At 58.3% G+C, this 13,970-nt stretch overlaps 10 protein-coding genes across 10 annotated transcripts; all 10 read right to left on the minus strand.

The window, feature by feature from the left end:
- Positions 1-565: 565 nt before the first annotated feature.
- DQ04_04431000 (hypothetical protein) lies at positions 566-766 on the minus strand (the record flags this gene model as incomplete). The annotated part of the gene is made up of 1 exon (XM_009313563.1): positions 566-766. The coding sequence occupies one exon, from the start codon at positions 764-766 to the stop codon at positions 566-568; it is 201 nt and encodes a 66-aa protein (XP_009311838.1).
- Positions 767-1,042: 276 nt separating this feature from the next.
- Positions 1,043-2,014, minus strand: DQ04_04431010 (cell morphogenesis protein Las1; the record flags this gene model as incomplete). Its single annotated transcript, XM_009313564.1, has 1 exon — positions 1,043-2,014. The coding sequence occupies one exon, from the start codon at positions 2,012-2,014 to the stop codon at positions 1,043-1,045; it is 972 nt and encodes a 323-aa protein (XP_009311839.1).
- A 457-nt stretch (positions 2,015-2,471) lies between these two features.
- On the minus strand, positions 2,472-2,789 carry DQ04_04431020 (hypothetical protein; the record flags this gene model as incomplete). Its single annotated transcript, XM_009313565.1, has 1 exon — positions 2,472-2,789. The coding sequence occupies one exon, from the start codon at positions 2,787-2,789 to the stop codon at positions 2,472-2,474; it is 318 nt and encodes a 105-aa protein (XP_009311840.1).
- A 94-nt stretch (positions 2,790-2,883) lies between these two features.
- Positions 2,884-3,339, minus strand: DQ04_04431030 (hypothetical protein; the record flags this gene model as incomplete). Its single annotated transcript, XM_009313566.1, has 1 exon — positions 2,884-3,339. One exon carries the CDS (start codon positions 3,337-3,339, stop codon positions 2,884-2,886), a length of 456 nt encoding a protein of 151 aa, XP_009311841.1.
- A 601-nt stretch (positions 3,340-3,940) lies between these two features.
- DQ04_04431040 (putative protein tyrosine phosphatase) lies at positions 3,941-4,471 on the minus strand (the record flags this gene model as incomplete). Its single annotated transcript, XM_009313567.1, has 1 exon — positions 3,941-4,471. One exon carries the CDS (start codon positions 4,469-4,471, stop codon positions 3,941-3,943), a length of 531 nt encoding a protein of 176 aa, XP_009311842.1.
- A 448-nt stretch (positions 4,472-4,919) lies between these two features.
- DQ04_04431050 (putative histone acetyltransferase-like protein) lies at positions 4,920-6,944 on the minus strand (the record flags this gene model as incomplete). The annotated part of the gene is made up of 1 exon (XM_009313568.1): positions 4,920-6,944. The coding sequence occupies one exon, from the start codon at positions 6,942-6,944 to the stop codon at positions 4,920-4,922; it is 2,025 nt and encodes a 674-aa protein (XP_009311843.1).
- Positions 6,945-7,545: 601 nt separating this feature from the next.
- On the minus strand, positions 7,546-7,812 carry DQ04_04431060 (protein tyrosine phosphatase-like protein; the record flags this gene model as incomplete). The annotated part of the gene is made up of 1 exon (XM_009313569.1): positions 7,546-7,812. The coding sequence occupies one exon, from the start codon at positions 7,810-7,812 to the stop codon at positions 7,546-7,548; it is 267 nt and encodes an 88-aa protein (XP_009311844.1).
- Positions 7,813-8,855: 1,043 nt separating this feature from the next.
- DQ04_04431070 (hypothetical protein) lies at positions 8,856-9,278 on the minus strand (the record flags this gene model as incomplete). The annotated part of the gene is made up of 1 exon (XM_009313570.1): positions 8,856-9,278. One exon carries the CDS (start codon positions 9,276-9,278, stop codon positions 8,856-8,858), a length of 423 nt encoding a protein of 140 aa, XP_009311845.1.
- Positions 9,279-9,611: 333 nt separating this feature from the next.
- DQ04_04431080 (Alpha/beta hydrolase fold protein) lies at positions 9,612-11,048 on the minus strand (the record flags this gene model as incomplete). Its single annotated transcript, XM_009313571.1, has 1 exon — positions 9,612-11,048. One exon carries the CDS (start codon positions 11,046-11,048, stop codon positions 9,612-9,614), a length of 1,437 nt encoding a protein of 478 aa, XP_009311846.1.
- A 357-nt stretch (positions 11,049-11,405) lies between these two features.
- On the minus strand, positions 11,406-13,580 carry DQ04_04431090 (hypothetical protein; the record flags this gene model as incomplete). Its single annotated transcript, XM_009313572.1, has 1 exon — positions 11,406-13,580. One exon carries the CDS (start codon positions 13,578-13,580, stop codon positions 11,406-11,408), a length of 2,175 nt encoding a protein of 724 aa, XP_009311847.1.
- Positions 13,581-13,970: the final 390 nt, after the last annotated feature.

The following is a 13,970-nucleotide window of genomic DNA, read 5'->3' on the forward strand; positions in this document are numbered from 1 at the left end:
CACGGCGATCCCCGACGGCGCCACAAGGCCGCGCGGGCAGAGCGGCACGATTTGGCTGCGCCCCTGCACCGTGCGGTAGACGGCGCCGAGCGGATCCGCGAAGGACGAGTCGCCCTCAGCGCCGGCGTCGGTGAAGAACAGCTCGCCGTTGGGCGCAAAGGCAAGTGCGGTGGGGCCAACAAACGACTTGCCCTCGAAGCTGTTCGCGTAGCGCACCACGGCGTACTCCACGTCGCCGCCACCGTCCCCGTTGGCCCTCGACGGCTCGAGCTTAAGAATGGCATTCTCCGCACGGTCGGTGAGGTACACCTCGCCGTTGCTGGCATCGATGGCAATGTTGTGCGGCGACGCCTCTGTTGCCATGATGGGCACCAGCGTCCCGCTCGTCTTGTCGAGACGGAAAAGCTCCCCGCTGCACGCGCAGATGGCAAACACATCGTCGTGAGGGTCCAGCGCCAGACCTGTTAAGAGGCGGTCCGGCAACTCAGCCACAAGCTCCATTGACGTGCTGCTGCTGCTGCTTTCTACTGGTGTTGTTGTTTGGTGTGTGGCTGCTTCGCCACCTCTATCCCCCGCCTGTCTCACANGCATCGATGGCAATGTTGTGCGGCGACGCCTCTGTTGCCATGATGGGCACCAGCGTCCCGCTCGTCTTGTCGAGACGGAAGAGCTCCCCGCTGCAAGCGCAGATGGCAAACACATCGTCGTGAGGGTCCAGCGCCAGACCTGTCAAGAGGCGGTCCGGCAACTCAGCCACAAGCTCCATTGACGTGCTGCTGCTGCTGCTGCTTTCTACTGGTGTTGTTGTTTGGTGTGTGGCTGCTTCGCCACCTCTATCCCCCGCCTGTCTCACAAGAGAAGCCTCCACAGAGTCCGTAACCGAAAGAGAAAGGGGAGGGAAGTTTCAAAAACAAAACGAGGTGGCGTATGCAGGTGATGCCACAAAACTGTCCTTTGTGAGCCATGTCGCACAGCGGTCTCACCAAAGAGACTTAAACGTAGCGGGTTATCCGCCCAGGTGCCTTGTCTGTCCCTTTCTCTCTCAGCACAGCCTCCAGCCATCCTGCACCACCTCCACATGACTCCCACCATCAGCAGGGGCCTTCATATCCGCACGTTCATTCGTGTCGTCGCTGAGTTCATCCAGAAGCTGCCGCATTTCCTCCACCGTCGCGCTCTGCGGTGGCTCCTCCCCCTCCCTCTCTTCTTCCTCCTCCTCCTCCTCCTCCAAGAGGCGCACGTGGTGCTCCTGTTCGACCCAGTAGTGCTGGAAGAGGAACTGCAGCACAAGCCCGCAGACCCAGCGCAGCTCTGACAGCAGCGGGAGGGCACCATGCGCCACGCGCTGCCGCACCTCTACCGCCTCCTCCGGGAACCCGATCGTGCGTGCGCGCCTGCGGTACGTGTCATCCGCGCCCCGGGCGAAGCTGCCGGTCATGAGATGCACCGCACGAGAGATGGATGCGCCGTAAAGCGCGACGGCAGCCGACGCTGAGAGACGATCCGCCTCGTCCAGTGCAACGGCCTCCATCAACAGCGCCGTGGACTCCACGTAGGCGGGGAGCGGTCGGTGCTTGCGTGCACGTGCTTGCCAGACGAGCTCAATGCGATCAAGCGCCTTGCGTCTCGCACCCGTCGCGTCCGGGCCGTCCTGTGAGTGGAATAGCAGCTGCTTCACACGCCGCCACTCCCCCCAGCCGTGTCCAAACACACTCGCTGGCGTGCCGCAGGTAGACGGGGGAGATGAGAAATCCGCGGAAGAGAACAGGTCCTCCCCTTCATTCAGTGCAACGGTCGCAACTGCCGCCGTCGCCGTCGCCTTGCTGCCAGCATCTTTCGTGGCAGTACACTTCGGCTCATCGGTGGCGGGCTTCTCTTCTGCACGGGCACGAGTTAGCGGTGGAGGCGCTGCGTCCAAATCGCCCAGCTCACCGAGGCCACTCTTAATGCACGTGCCCTTCTTGCGCCGCTCGCGCACTTCTGCCTGCAGTGCCCGGCCGCGTTTGCCCCCCATGCGTGTACGCACAGACTTCAACGGAAAGCCTCTGGCTCCTCCTGTGGCAGGCCGAGAACTACAAGTGCCAAGAAAAAGCAACACACGAAAAAAAGGCGCGAATGGAAACAACACAGGAAACCTCACGAGTGGTCCAAAAGAAACGAGCAACAACACTCCATCTGACGGACTACAGCAAAGCATTAAAGGGCTCGAGCCCAACCACCCGCATCCCGGAAAAGCAGAGGCACGCAGCAACACAGGCGCAGGCAGCATGTCGACCTCTCCTCGTCGCCGCCCAGAGCGCCTCCTGGAGACATGTACACGCATGTGCCGCGCGTCAAGAATACCGTCCTACTCGATGGCTGCATGTGCGCACAGCGGTGAGCAGCCACCCACAAGCCACCGACGCACCACACCAATTATTATTACTTTTGTCGGTTACCATGCAATCATGTACGCTGTGTGATTAACAACGTCATGACACCGCCGCTTCTCCACCGGCAGCAGATTTGATACTTCCAGGTGGTACGCGATTACTTTCAGCGGCAGCAAGTAGGTGTTTACCGGAGCCCACCCGGCATGGCGTCCACGTCAAGAAGATGGGTCTGGCAGTATGCTCAATGTCGGCGCTTCGTATCGAAGAGCCACAGTGAAAAGAGATCATCGCCACCACTCTCTCTGCACTCAAATGCCAGAGTCCTGGGAGCTGATGCAACGAAAGCCGCACACCTACAGGTGGGCCTTGGGCGCATCGAGTCGTTACTCCAACAGCACGCCCACACCGCAAAGGCATATCGTGTTAGTAGATAATAAGCAACTAATATATATATATATATATATATACTCTTCTTTCATTCACACACGGCAAAACATCTGCGTGCTCCATGTTAATTGTGAAGCCTCTTTGCAGGTGGTGCGTCACTCATCCCGACGGCTTCACCGTCACCGTCACTCTCGCCCGCCTCATCGGAGCCGTCGCTCTCCGCGTCGCCGCCCTCCCACTCCGCAGAGTCCATGAAGGTGCTGCTCGGTGCGTCGCACGCCACCATTGCGTCCACGTTCTGTTTCCTGCGGCTCCGAGCGCCATCAGCGCCTGTTGCGCATGTCGCCCCCGCCCCATTCGCCATGTTGCGACCAAAGAATTCGTAACTCCTCGCTTGCGCCTCTCCGACGAAATCGAAGGCATCACTGAACAGGCCGCAGCTCTTCACCTCGGCGGATGCGGGCGCTGGTGTGGAGGAGGAGGAGGGCAATGGCGTCACCTCAACTAGCACCTCGCCGGTCCGTGGCCTCGTGATGACGAAGTGTGCGCCGGCCAGACCTCCGCTGCCAAGATGTGCCATCGCTGAAGAAATCTAGAAGGACAACAAGGGCAAATACAGCCGTGGGATAAGTGACAGCAGTGGCGGCCGCAGGAGGAACAACACAGACAGATGCTTGGGAGGCTGGCCGGGCATGGGAAACAAAATAATAATAATGAGTACACTCCATAAGAACAATGCCTTGTTTGCCTTTCTGCCTCTTTCTTGACGATTTACAAAGCGCCTTCATCAGCCCGCCCTCGGATTCCTTGCAGTGCTACACCAGATGTTCCCTCCCCTCTTTTCGGCGCCTGTTCCCACAGCCCCCAGCGCCTGACAGGAGGCGGCTTACAAAAGAGCTGTTCCTTTCATATATTTTTTTTCACTCTTTCCTCCTTTTTGTGCGTGTGTTATTGCCGTGCTGCGCCAACATCCACATGTCTCGTTATTTACGCGGGCTCCACGTCCCGGGGTGTGTGAACCCTCCTCCACACGTGAAGGGGCGGACCCCGACTGGTCGTCAGCGGCTCAAAACTCCTTAAGCATCCGCTGCATAACCGAACCAAAGAAAGGCGAGAAAATAAACAAAGAATTCTCTATATCGGGTGACCAATCACTGCGCATGCGCAGCGCCTCTGTGCTGTTACATGACCGTGCACCCACCACTGGAGCTCTCACGCCTCTTGTACTTAGCGAGCCAGTACATCTGCGTCTGGTTGATGGCGCCACGCCGCTTCTCACGGACCATTGAAATCGCGTCGAGTGGCTGCATACCGCCGTACTCAACGAGCGCCACAGCCACAAGAATAGGCGCGCGACCAAGGCCAGCCACACAGTGGATCGCAATCGTGGCGGGCTGATCAGAAACACCAGAGTCCAGCTGCGCCATTTCCGCATCTAAGAGCCGGAACCAGCTCTCCAGTACCGACTTCGGCGGAGCCGCGCCGTCATCGAACGGCCAGCCATGCACCTCAATGCCGCCCCTCTCAACGAGCGTCGCGTCGTAGGTAGGACCACACACACGCACAAGATGCCGCACATGCCGCCGCTGCAGCGTCTTGATGTACGTGGGCAGATTGCTCGGAGACGGGGCATCGAGGATGAGGAGGTTGAACAAGGTGCGCGACGGGTTTCTGCCGTCCTGGCACTCAATGAGCGTGCAGTTCACATCCATTGTTACACCTTGTGGCTTTTTTCACACGGCGGAGTTGCTCGCTGCAAAGGGCAGCCTGCTAATGAGTACAGGATTACAGCTTGAATAGTGTTGCCTAGATTTGGGTGACCTCTTTCGTTCTTAATAGCCTGTCGTGAGCGGGTAACTAGCCACAGCTCGCCAACAAATGCTGGTGAAATGTTATTTTTTTTTTTTTTCGTGTGTCTTAATTCTCTCTACGAGAAGTAATTTTAGTCCTCAGAGACAAGAAGCAAAACCGACAGAAAGATCATTGCCAAGAAAAAGGAAATGTGTCGCTGGGCGGGTCAGGGATGCATCCTTGTCTGTGAGGGTGGGTGGGTATGTGGGTATGTGTGTGTGTGTGTGTTGCATTGTGGCACAAACGTACCGCGTATTAAGTGCGCTTTACTTCCGCGAGGCGAAAAAAAAAACACAGAATGCGTTGGTCTTAGTCCTTCTCGCGGGGCCGCTTGAAGCGTCTCCAGAGCGAACCTATGCGGTGCCACCAGCCACCCGTGGCGGTCTCGTCCCCCTCTGCAGCACCGGCAGTGCCCGCCTCGTTGACGCCAGCATCCTCAGCAGCGTCCCTGGCGGTGCGGCTGTTGTTATTGCCGACGTCCTCGTCGCGCTGGTCCCCATCACCGTGCAGCTCCTTCACCAGAAATGCACCACAGCTCGTGGGCGCTGCCATAGCATACCCCTTGCGGCGGTAGTAGTTGCGCACCCCAACGCCGCTGATGACAGCGATCTTGCTGTACCCCTCCGCCCTCGCAATGCGCTCCGCCCGCTCCAGCAGCAGCGTGCCCACGCCGCGGTGTTGCGCCTTCGCCGCATCCGCCTCCACGTGCGTCGGCACGAGCCGGCCGTACACGTGTAGCTCACGGATCAGCGCACACGAGCGGAGCTCATCAAAGGGCGTGTCCCACTCGCGTATGTGAAGACGCAAGCGCAGGAACCCGAAAAGCGTCGTGCCGTCGGCCGTCTCGTACGACACGAATACTTCCTCGCCCTCGCTGGCGGCGTAGCGACGTTCCACCAGCGTCGCCCCGTCAAGCTTCGACGCAGCAGCCGCGTCGCCCTTCACTTCGCGGCAGCGAATGCACTGACAACGCGAGCCTTCCCGTGCGAGGCGCAGCGCCAATAGCTGGCGCAGGTTTGACACCTCCACGCCACCGAGAATGTAGTCGTGCGGGATGTCACGTATGACGCGATTCAGGCGCACCCATGGATGCACCTGCCGCTTGGCGTACATAATGACATCAATCAAGTTGTCCAGGCCGTACGGCTGGTATGTGCCGTCCTTGAACCACTGCTCAATCACCGTGAATGGTGTCGTCTGGCAGGGGTAGATCTTCCACTGATCTGCCTGCAGCTCTGGGGCATTGAGGACGTCGTCAAACATTTTTTTATCATTCTCTGGAGTGGATCCTGGCAAGTCTGGCATAAGGTGAATGTCAACCTTGAAGCAGCTGTCTTTCAGGAGCTTGATGGCACGCGCAGCGTCTTCCCGTGTGGACTGACGGTTCACGGCTAACAACACCGCATCATCGGTGTGCTGCACGCCAAGCTGCACACGTGTGCAGCCGAACCGTCGGAGCTGCTTTAGCATGTCCTCGTTCACCGTATCAGGGCGCGTCTCCAAGGTGACACCAATAATTTTACACCTAGCGGTTTCGTTCAACAACTGCTCCTGCAGCAAGTCAAGTGGAGGTCGTGGTCGTCTCAGCTGCTGCGCATCGGCGTCGCCGGCCAGCGCAGCGTCCTCAGTGCCGTCATACAGTGTGTTGGCGGCGTAGAAGAGGTCACGCATGAAAGACTCACGGTATGACAGCGGGTAGCTTTCCCACGTACCACCCAGCACAAGCAACTCCACCTTGTCCGCGGGGTGGCCAATCGCCACCAGCGAGTTGACGCGGTCCTGAAACTGGCGGTAGGCGTCGAACTGCAGCCGGTTCGCCCGCCGCACTCCAGGCTCGTTCAGCAAATAGCTCCGCGGCTGCCCCGGTTCATTGGGGCAGTAGTAGCAGTTCCACTTGCAGCTGAACTTCTGCCCCTCCGGGTACGGGGATGTGAAGACGGTCACAACAAGCACACCGGACTGACTACGCGGCGCCTTGGAGACGAAGTACTGCTCCAGCACCGGGCTGATGGTCCGCATCTCCTCCGCCAGCAGCCACTTCCGGTACGCCGCGAGGAGCAGCGACTTTTTCGCCACCGCACGGTGCTTCTTCATGAGCTTGCGCAGCAGCTGCTCAATCTGCTGCACCGACGACGGCTGTGCGTCTGTAATTGCCTCGATGAAGGTGGTCGCGGTGGCCATTTGCTCCTCTGTGTACTCATTAGGATCCTTCTCCGCCAGCAGCCGCTCCAGCGTGGGCAGGTTGCGCAGCTTCGCTTTTACCTTCTCCATGTCGGGCCTGAGTCGGCCAGTGACTGTCTCCCCCTCGTCGGAGTCACCACTCGAGGACGACATTCCACCAGCGTCACCAAGAACTCGAAGCCTTTATTGCTGTTCGTGTTCCCCCACCCACAAGAAAGGTGGGGAATAACGCGCATGGTGAAGGTGTGAAACAAAGAGAATGACCACGCATACGTGTCCTCTGTGTGTGCAGAGATGCATAAACAAACTGCCGGCTGCACGCAGCCCCATATATGTATGTATTGCAGCCAGGTGATCTCACCGAAGGGAGGGAAAAAAGCATTCATGACACCACGTTCACGGAGAAAGGGATGGAAACATGCGACTGTAAGGAGGCTCCACGTATCACACACACGCACACACACACACACACAGACGCTTCAATCACTCTTATTCTTTTTTATTGCTGCGCCCACCACCACAACCACTACTACTACCGCCGCCAACACGAACACTTCGTACTGCGCGTACGTATGGGGCGCGGCAGTATTCTTTGAAGCAAAAACAAACAAAAAATGCCATGCACCATGGAAAATACGGCTGTCATCCCACCGCTCTCCCGTGACCCACGGTCGCTTCGCCAAGTGAGAATCCCAAACGCGATACGTTCGCCAATATTGAACGGAATACAACTGCAAACCACAAAAAACAAGCATCACCATATAAGCATGTGTGCCCAGCCCGCATTAGCACATACTTCGCGCATGCCAGAGACACCTCCTGGCTCTTGTTGTGCCGCGGCTTGTAGCGCATCAGCCAGCTTGAGATACACTTGATTTATCACACCCTTACGCCGCTCCCGCGCATAGCCAACCGCCCCCAGCGGCGGCACCCCGCCGTACTCGAGAAGGGCCCGTGCCAGCACAATGAGCTCCCCGTCAAGACCCGCTACACAGTGCACAGCAATGGTCTCTGGAGGCATTTTATTCCCTTCCTGCTCCAACAGCTCAATCCAGTTGTCAATGACGGCTCGCGTGGGCGGGGCGCCGTCGTCGAAGGTCCAGGCGTGCACCTGAATGTCGTGCCTCGCGAAGGCCTCCAAGTTGTACGTAGGGCCGCACGTGGTGCTTCTGCAGCAGCGTCACGTGCGTGGCGGCACTGCTCGGTGACGGGGCGTCGGGAATGAGGAAGCGGGACGCGACAGTGTCAGAGCCCCCCAGCGCTTGCACTCCATCAAGGTGCCGTTAGCCTCCATCGCTAGCGGAGCAAAACTAAACATAAGAGTGCGGGCCAAAAGAGAAAACCAAACAGTGACTCCATCGCTCAAACCTCCCAAATGGATACAAGGGCAAGCGCATCATTCCTCGAAGTACATCACCATCCTTCCACCACAGGTGCCAATACGCATGGCAGCGTATAGGTACCCCTTGGAAGGCGAAACGACACAACGTCGCCGCACCTTTTCCCGTAGAATCCACCTGCAGAGAAGCCACCCAAGCCTAGCACCGCTAGACATTCACAAATCCAATGGTAATGTCAAAACTGCATGACGGAGAGTATACCACAGACGAAACTTTGCTCCACGCATTGCCCCTCGACAAAGAAAAAAGGCCCTGTCATCGACGACACAGCCGTGAATGCCACACAAGTACTGTGTCCATGTCCCACTGCAAGATGGACGAAACACAGCTAGAGTCAATCCCTTGTGGTCCTCATCCGCACCACAACAACTTCCCAAGTTCCCCGCACTCCAAGAAACAAATGTAGTTCTTGATCCTTTTTTTTTTGCTTCGAAAGGGGGTGTGGAAGCGCACACACACACACCTGGGTCACAGCAACGCCAGAGGATAGCGCAGCATGTCAGGGGGGCCGAGACGCAAGCGTCGTCAAGAGTGCTCGCACCACATTACAAGAGTTCACTGGGAGCTGCAGCCTGGGGATCGGCAAGGTTGGGGCAAACGCTTACAATAGCCATACAAGACGCCATGCCCCCCGAATCACGCTTCCACAGGCCCCCTGCCGCTGCTAGTGTAGCAGAAGCACTGTTACCACTCTGCTCCCCTCCACCAGCCCCTTGTCACTAAGACGCAGCAGCTCCTCTTCGACAGGCCGTCCCGGCACTCTCAAAGCCACGTCGTCGTGGAAGAAGACCCAGCGATTGTCCCAGCTGCTGTCGAGCCAGTATTCACGTCCCACAATGGACGGCCACGGCGCGGCCACAACGCGAACACGCTTGCCGTCGTGTCGACTCGCCAGCTCAGGTGATGGGAAACGGCCGATCATCGGTGTGGCCGGTGTAGCTTCTGATATCGGCTGACAGTACAAGTGCGTCAGATACGCTTCATTCACCGAACGCACATCCGCCGCAGTGTGCACCCCTTTAACCAGTAATACCACAACCACCACCACCACCAGCAGCAGGAGCTTCTGCGGGTGCCACCGAGCCATGAGCTACTAATTTCTGCGCACTGCCGTGTGAGGTACTAGTAGGGACGGGAACAAGGGAGAAATACAGAATGCATACAGCAACTCTCAGAAGAAAGAACGAGAATGGGCTCAAGTCTGAATGGCAGTACGGTGTGATGCGCCACACCAGCAATATAATAACAAAAGGAGTAAGACAGTTCAAAAAAATACGAGATAATATATATATATATATATTGTATAATTTTTTTATCCCTTAAGCACAGGGCACTTTGCTTTCAAAAGGAGAAGACGGAGAAATCAGTGCTCCTTGTACCAGACTAATGCTTGATTGCCCGCTTATTACATCGTTACACATCATTTTTCGCCTCCATATTTCTGGAGGAAATTTAGAACACGGGCCTCATACTCCTCTGCGTGTGTGTTGTGCAGCCCGCAGTGAAACGCACCCTCAGAGAGGTACAGCTCCTTCGGCTCAGATGCGGCCTCGTAGAGCTGCACAGAGTGGCGGCACGACACCAAATCGTCGGCGGTGCCGTGCATGAGCAGAACAGGCCGCGGGGAAACCTTGGCGATGCAGTGCAGCGCCTGGCAGTGCTTGCTCGGCTTGTTGCCGATGCGGAAGTTCAGCCAAAAAGACGACGTCCGGCGGAAAAGTTTGAAAAAGAACATGCTGTACGCCCGCCGCGAGAAGTATCCACCAATCATCTCAACAATCTTCTGGTCCTGCAGCGTCGCACACGTGAGCATCGCATTCTCCGCGATAATGACGTCTATGGTCTTGTCGATGGCAGCCGCCATGATTACAGAGGAGCCGCCGATGCTTGTCCCCATCGCACATATTCGCTCGTACTTATACGCGGACCTCATGAACTGGCAGGCCGCCACCACGTCGAAGCGCTCCTTCATGCCGTACGTGAAGCCCCGCATGTTGCCATCGCTGATGCCGTGTTCGCGGAAGTCGAACAGCAGACAGCCGTAGCCTGCCCTGTGCAGAAACGGCACGTGGCGCAGCCACGTACGCCTGTCCCTGCCGCCGCCGTGCACGAGCACAACGCCCATCTTCCGCGCGCCCACGGCCGGCGGCGGCACGTACCAGCCGCGCAGTGTGTACCGGTCAGTGCTCTTGAAGGAGACGTCGTCGTACGGGAGGCCGAGGTCCGTCAGCGGGTCGTGGATGCAGCCGTTCCAGTAGTCGGGGCAGTTGCGCATCGTCAGCCGCGACGCATTGGGGCGGTGGTGGTACCACGGCGGCCGGATGGTGATCTCCGACACAAAGTAGCCAAACGCCGCAAAGTAGAACGCCAGCGTCACAGCGATGAACTGCACCGCAAAGACGAACCCGTTGATGAATATGAGAATGATAAGCGGCAGCACAACACATACGGTGGCCTTGCGCAGCACGCGCGGATTAACCAACTCAGTGCCCTCCACATCGTTGTCCTCGAACAGCTTATCCTCCTCTTCCTTCTCCTCTTTATCAATTTTGCTCTTTGCGCTGTGTTCCAGTGCCTTTGCCTCCTTCAACGACAGCAGCACCGCCAAATGGCTCTGCAGCTCCGGCGGGGCCCGCTGCACCGCCGTCCTGTTGCTCTTGTCAACAATGCTGGCGTCAACAGAGTTGAAATTGCAGAGCAGCGCCTTTGCGAAATCCATGCGGCCGTGCTCGGCGGCAATGTGGAGGGCCGTTCGCCCCTGATCGTCTACCGCATTGACGTCCACAACGCCTCTCTTCTTTGCTTTTAGAAGCGTCTGAATGTCGCCAACCTCCGCGGCTACGTGCAGCTCCGTCATCTGTGGCAATACGCACAACTACCCGCGCAAAGGGACCGGCACACCAACAACAAAACAAAAAGAAGAAGAAACAAGAAACAAAAAGGGAGAAATAACGGAACGTGACGGCCGTGCAGCAAGCAAGAGGGCCCCGCACAGAGAGGTAACCAGGCTTTTATTCTCGACCTTTCTTCTCGCTACCCGCCCTCTGGGTGAGAGAATCCAAAGAAAAAAAAAACAACAACAACAGAACAGACGAGAGAACGAGACATGAACGCGTGAAACACATCCAAACTCCGGAGCCTCACTCCCTGCAGAGCCTCTTTCTTAGTGTGCAGTGCGTGGTGTGAATACTTTTTCGTGTTTCTTGGCTTCGCCTCAGAGCAGCGCGGCCTTGAGGTACGCCGGGCCGGCACCCACGTGCGTCATCGCCTCCGCCACGGCCTGCTGCGCCGCCGCACCAAACCGCTGCTCGTCGTGCCGCACCATTTTCCCTAGCGTGGTGGCCAGCCACTCATGTTGGCGCTGCACGTGCTGCGGTGGCAGGTACAGTGGCGGCCGCGCCGCACCGCCACGCCTACTGAGCCCGATCAGCTCGGCGTCACGCTCAGAAGTAATACGGCGTCGCTGCGGCTCAACAGCGAGGAGGTCCAACACCAACCGAATGGGTGCATTCAAATGCTCCATGCCGAGGAGTGTCTGCAGCTGCGCCGCTCGCATTACGAGCGCCCGCAGCTCCGTCACCGAAGGCGGTACTGTAACTTCCTCCACGCGTCGGCCATGCGCATCAGGGGCCGTGCCTTCGTCGTAGTCAGCCTCGTTATCTCCCGCATTTATCAATCCACTAGAGTCGCCACTGTGTCTATTCAAGAAGGCCGCCACTCGAATCGTGTCGCCAATGTGCGCAAGCGCAAGGAGCTCTGCTGCAAGCGCCACTTCTGCGCCCTCCTTGGTGAGCTCCGTCCCGCATTGCTGAAAGATAGCCCGCACGAACCGCACAGCGCATTCCCAGTGCTGCTGTTCCATCATACCAAGGAGAGGAACCGCAACCGCCACCTCGTTATACGCGGAGCGACCAGAAAATGCACCCTTTACGTCCTTTAGGCCTCGGAAGAGATCTGTGGCCCCCTCACACTTCCCGGCGCAGCCATAGGCACGCAGACAATACAGATGATTCATGAAGCCGGCCTGGCGTGGGCCTACGTCCTCAATCCGCTGCATCACACGCAGCACCACGTCCCATGAACAATGCTTTATCGCCACTACGTGCAGGTCTCGCAGAATCAGCGGAGGTGGCGAAATGTGATTCTGATCGTACAGCTGCAGCACCTCAAATGTGCGCTCCCACGATGCGGCGTGGAGGTTAAGCAGCATTTTTTCCACAGACGGCTCGTCGGGAAAGACATCGTGCTGTGTCATGATGGACTGTGCCACGTGGAGGGCCACCTGCCATGTGCGGTTGATAGAGATGCTCTGCATGCCGCTCAGGACGGTGCGGAGATGATCGGCCGTGACGTCAAAATTGTGCCGCTCAGCGCACACCTGCAGCAGCCGCAACGCCGACACCCACCGCTCACTCGGGGCGGCATTCAGCATCGTGATAAGCGTCTCCCGCTCCAGCGCTGTAGACTGGCCTGACGCTGCTGGCGGCGGCGGCAGCGGTAGCTCACTCCACGGGCATTGCTGGTTATTACCGAGGCATAGAAAAACACACTGCGCCAGCGCACTCGGGATTGTCACACCACAGTCACACAGCGCCACACCGACCTCAGCAAAGAGTGGCAGTCCGACAAACCGGACCTGCGCCTCGTGGTGGCGCGTTAGTGGCGCGCAAAGACACTCAACAACAGACCGCATTGCTTGACAGTGCGTGTCATTCATGAGAGTTGCACCGCCACTCTTCACGCCTCGCTGTGTTCCCGACTTGGCGCCAAGCGCTGCCGCCTCCGTCCGCAGCGCGCGCAGCACGGCCTGCAGCAGGTCCGTCTTCACGACTTTGGTTGTCTGCATCATGTGCGGACGCAGTGCGAAACACAGCGAGGCAACGGTCTCCCACGCAACCCCCTGCTCGTGCGGCGAGGCAGGCGACCGTAGCGGCGAAGCGGTGCAGCCACCCTGCAACAGCCACAAGACGTAGCGCGTTAGAGTGTCGACGCTTGTTTTTCGAAGGAACTGCAGCGCCGCCGTCGGTTCCCGCAGTGTGATCGCAAAGAACTCCGGGCACTCACGCAGCGCCTTTTCCCACTGGTTTCCGGTGGAGTTGAAGATGAGTCCTCGCAGCGCCTCCTCCGCGTTAAAGAGCACCTCACCACCCGATCCAGACGCACTGCTAGCGTTGTCCACGTGCGCCCCTGCGCCTCTCCGCTCTGGAATCAAGCCCTTGGACCGCCAGTTCATCACGCACTGCATCAGCCGCTTGTACTGGCGCCGTCGACGCAGCTCCAGAAAGAGTTGCCGCTGAGCCGCTATGCTGCTGTCTGACTGCCGCGCCTCCTCCTGCGCAGAGGATTGCAGCACAGCCCTTCGCCGTTGTGGCTGCAGCTCAAACCCCATCCGCACCAGCTCCTCGTTCGACAGTGTGCATAGATCTGTGCCTCGTGCCCAGTCCTCGGGAGGGGCAGAACAAGAAGCAGCAGCAGCAGCAGCAGCAGCAGCACAAGAAGAAGAAGCATACATTGTGGTGGTGGGAGTTGGAAGTGGCGTGGGTGCCTGCGTCAGCCCGAGCGTCGCAATCAACGATAACCGCTGCCCTTGTGGAAGGGCGTCCGCCACGGCAAGCGCCCGCTGCCACTCGCCGCTCTTCACCAGCAGCTCACACACGTCGCGCAGCAGCTGTGACGACGTGGTACCCCCGGCGCTGCCCAGCAGCGTCTGCACCTCCCGCCGGATGGCGGCCGTCGAGAGCACGGCGAACCGCTCGTATACACCAACGATGCGCGAGTA

Source organism: Trypanosoma grayi, assembly GCF_000691245.1.
Source record: "Trypanosoma grayi strain ANR4 Tgr_443_V1, whole genome shotgun sequence".
NCBI classification, from domain to species: Eukaryota; Euglenozoa; class Kinetoplastea; order Trypanosomatida; family Trypanosomatidae; genus Trypanosoma; species Trypanosoma grayi.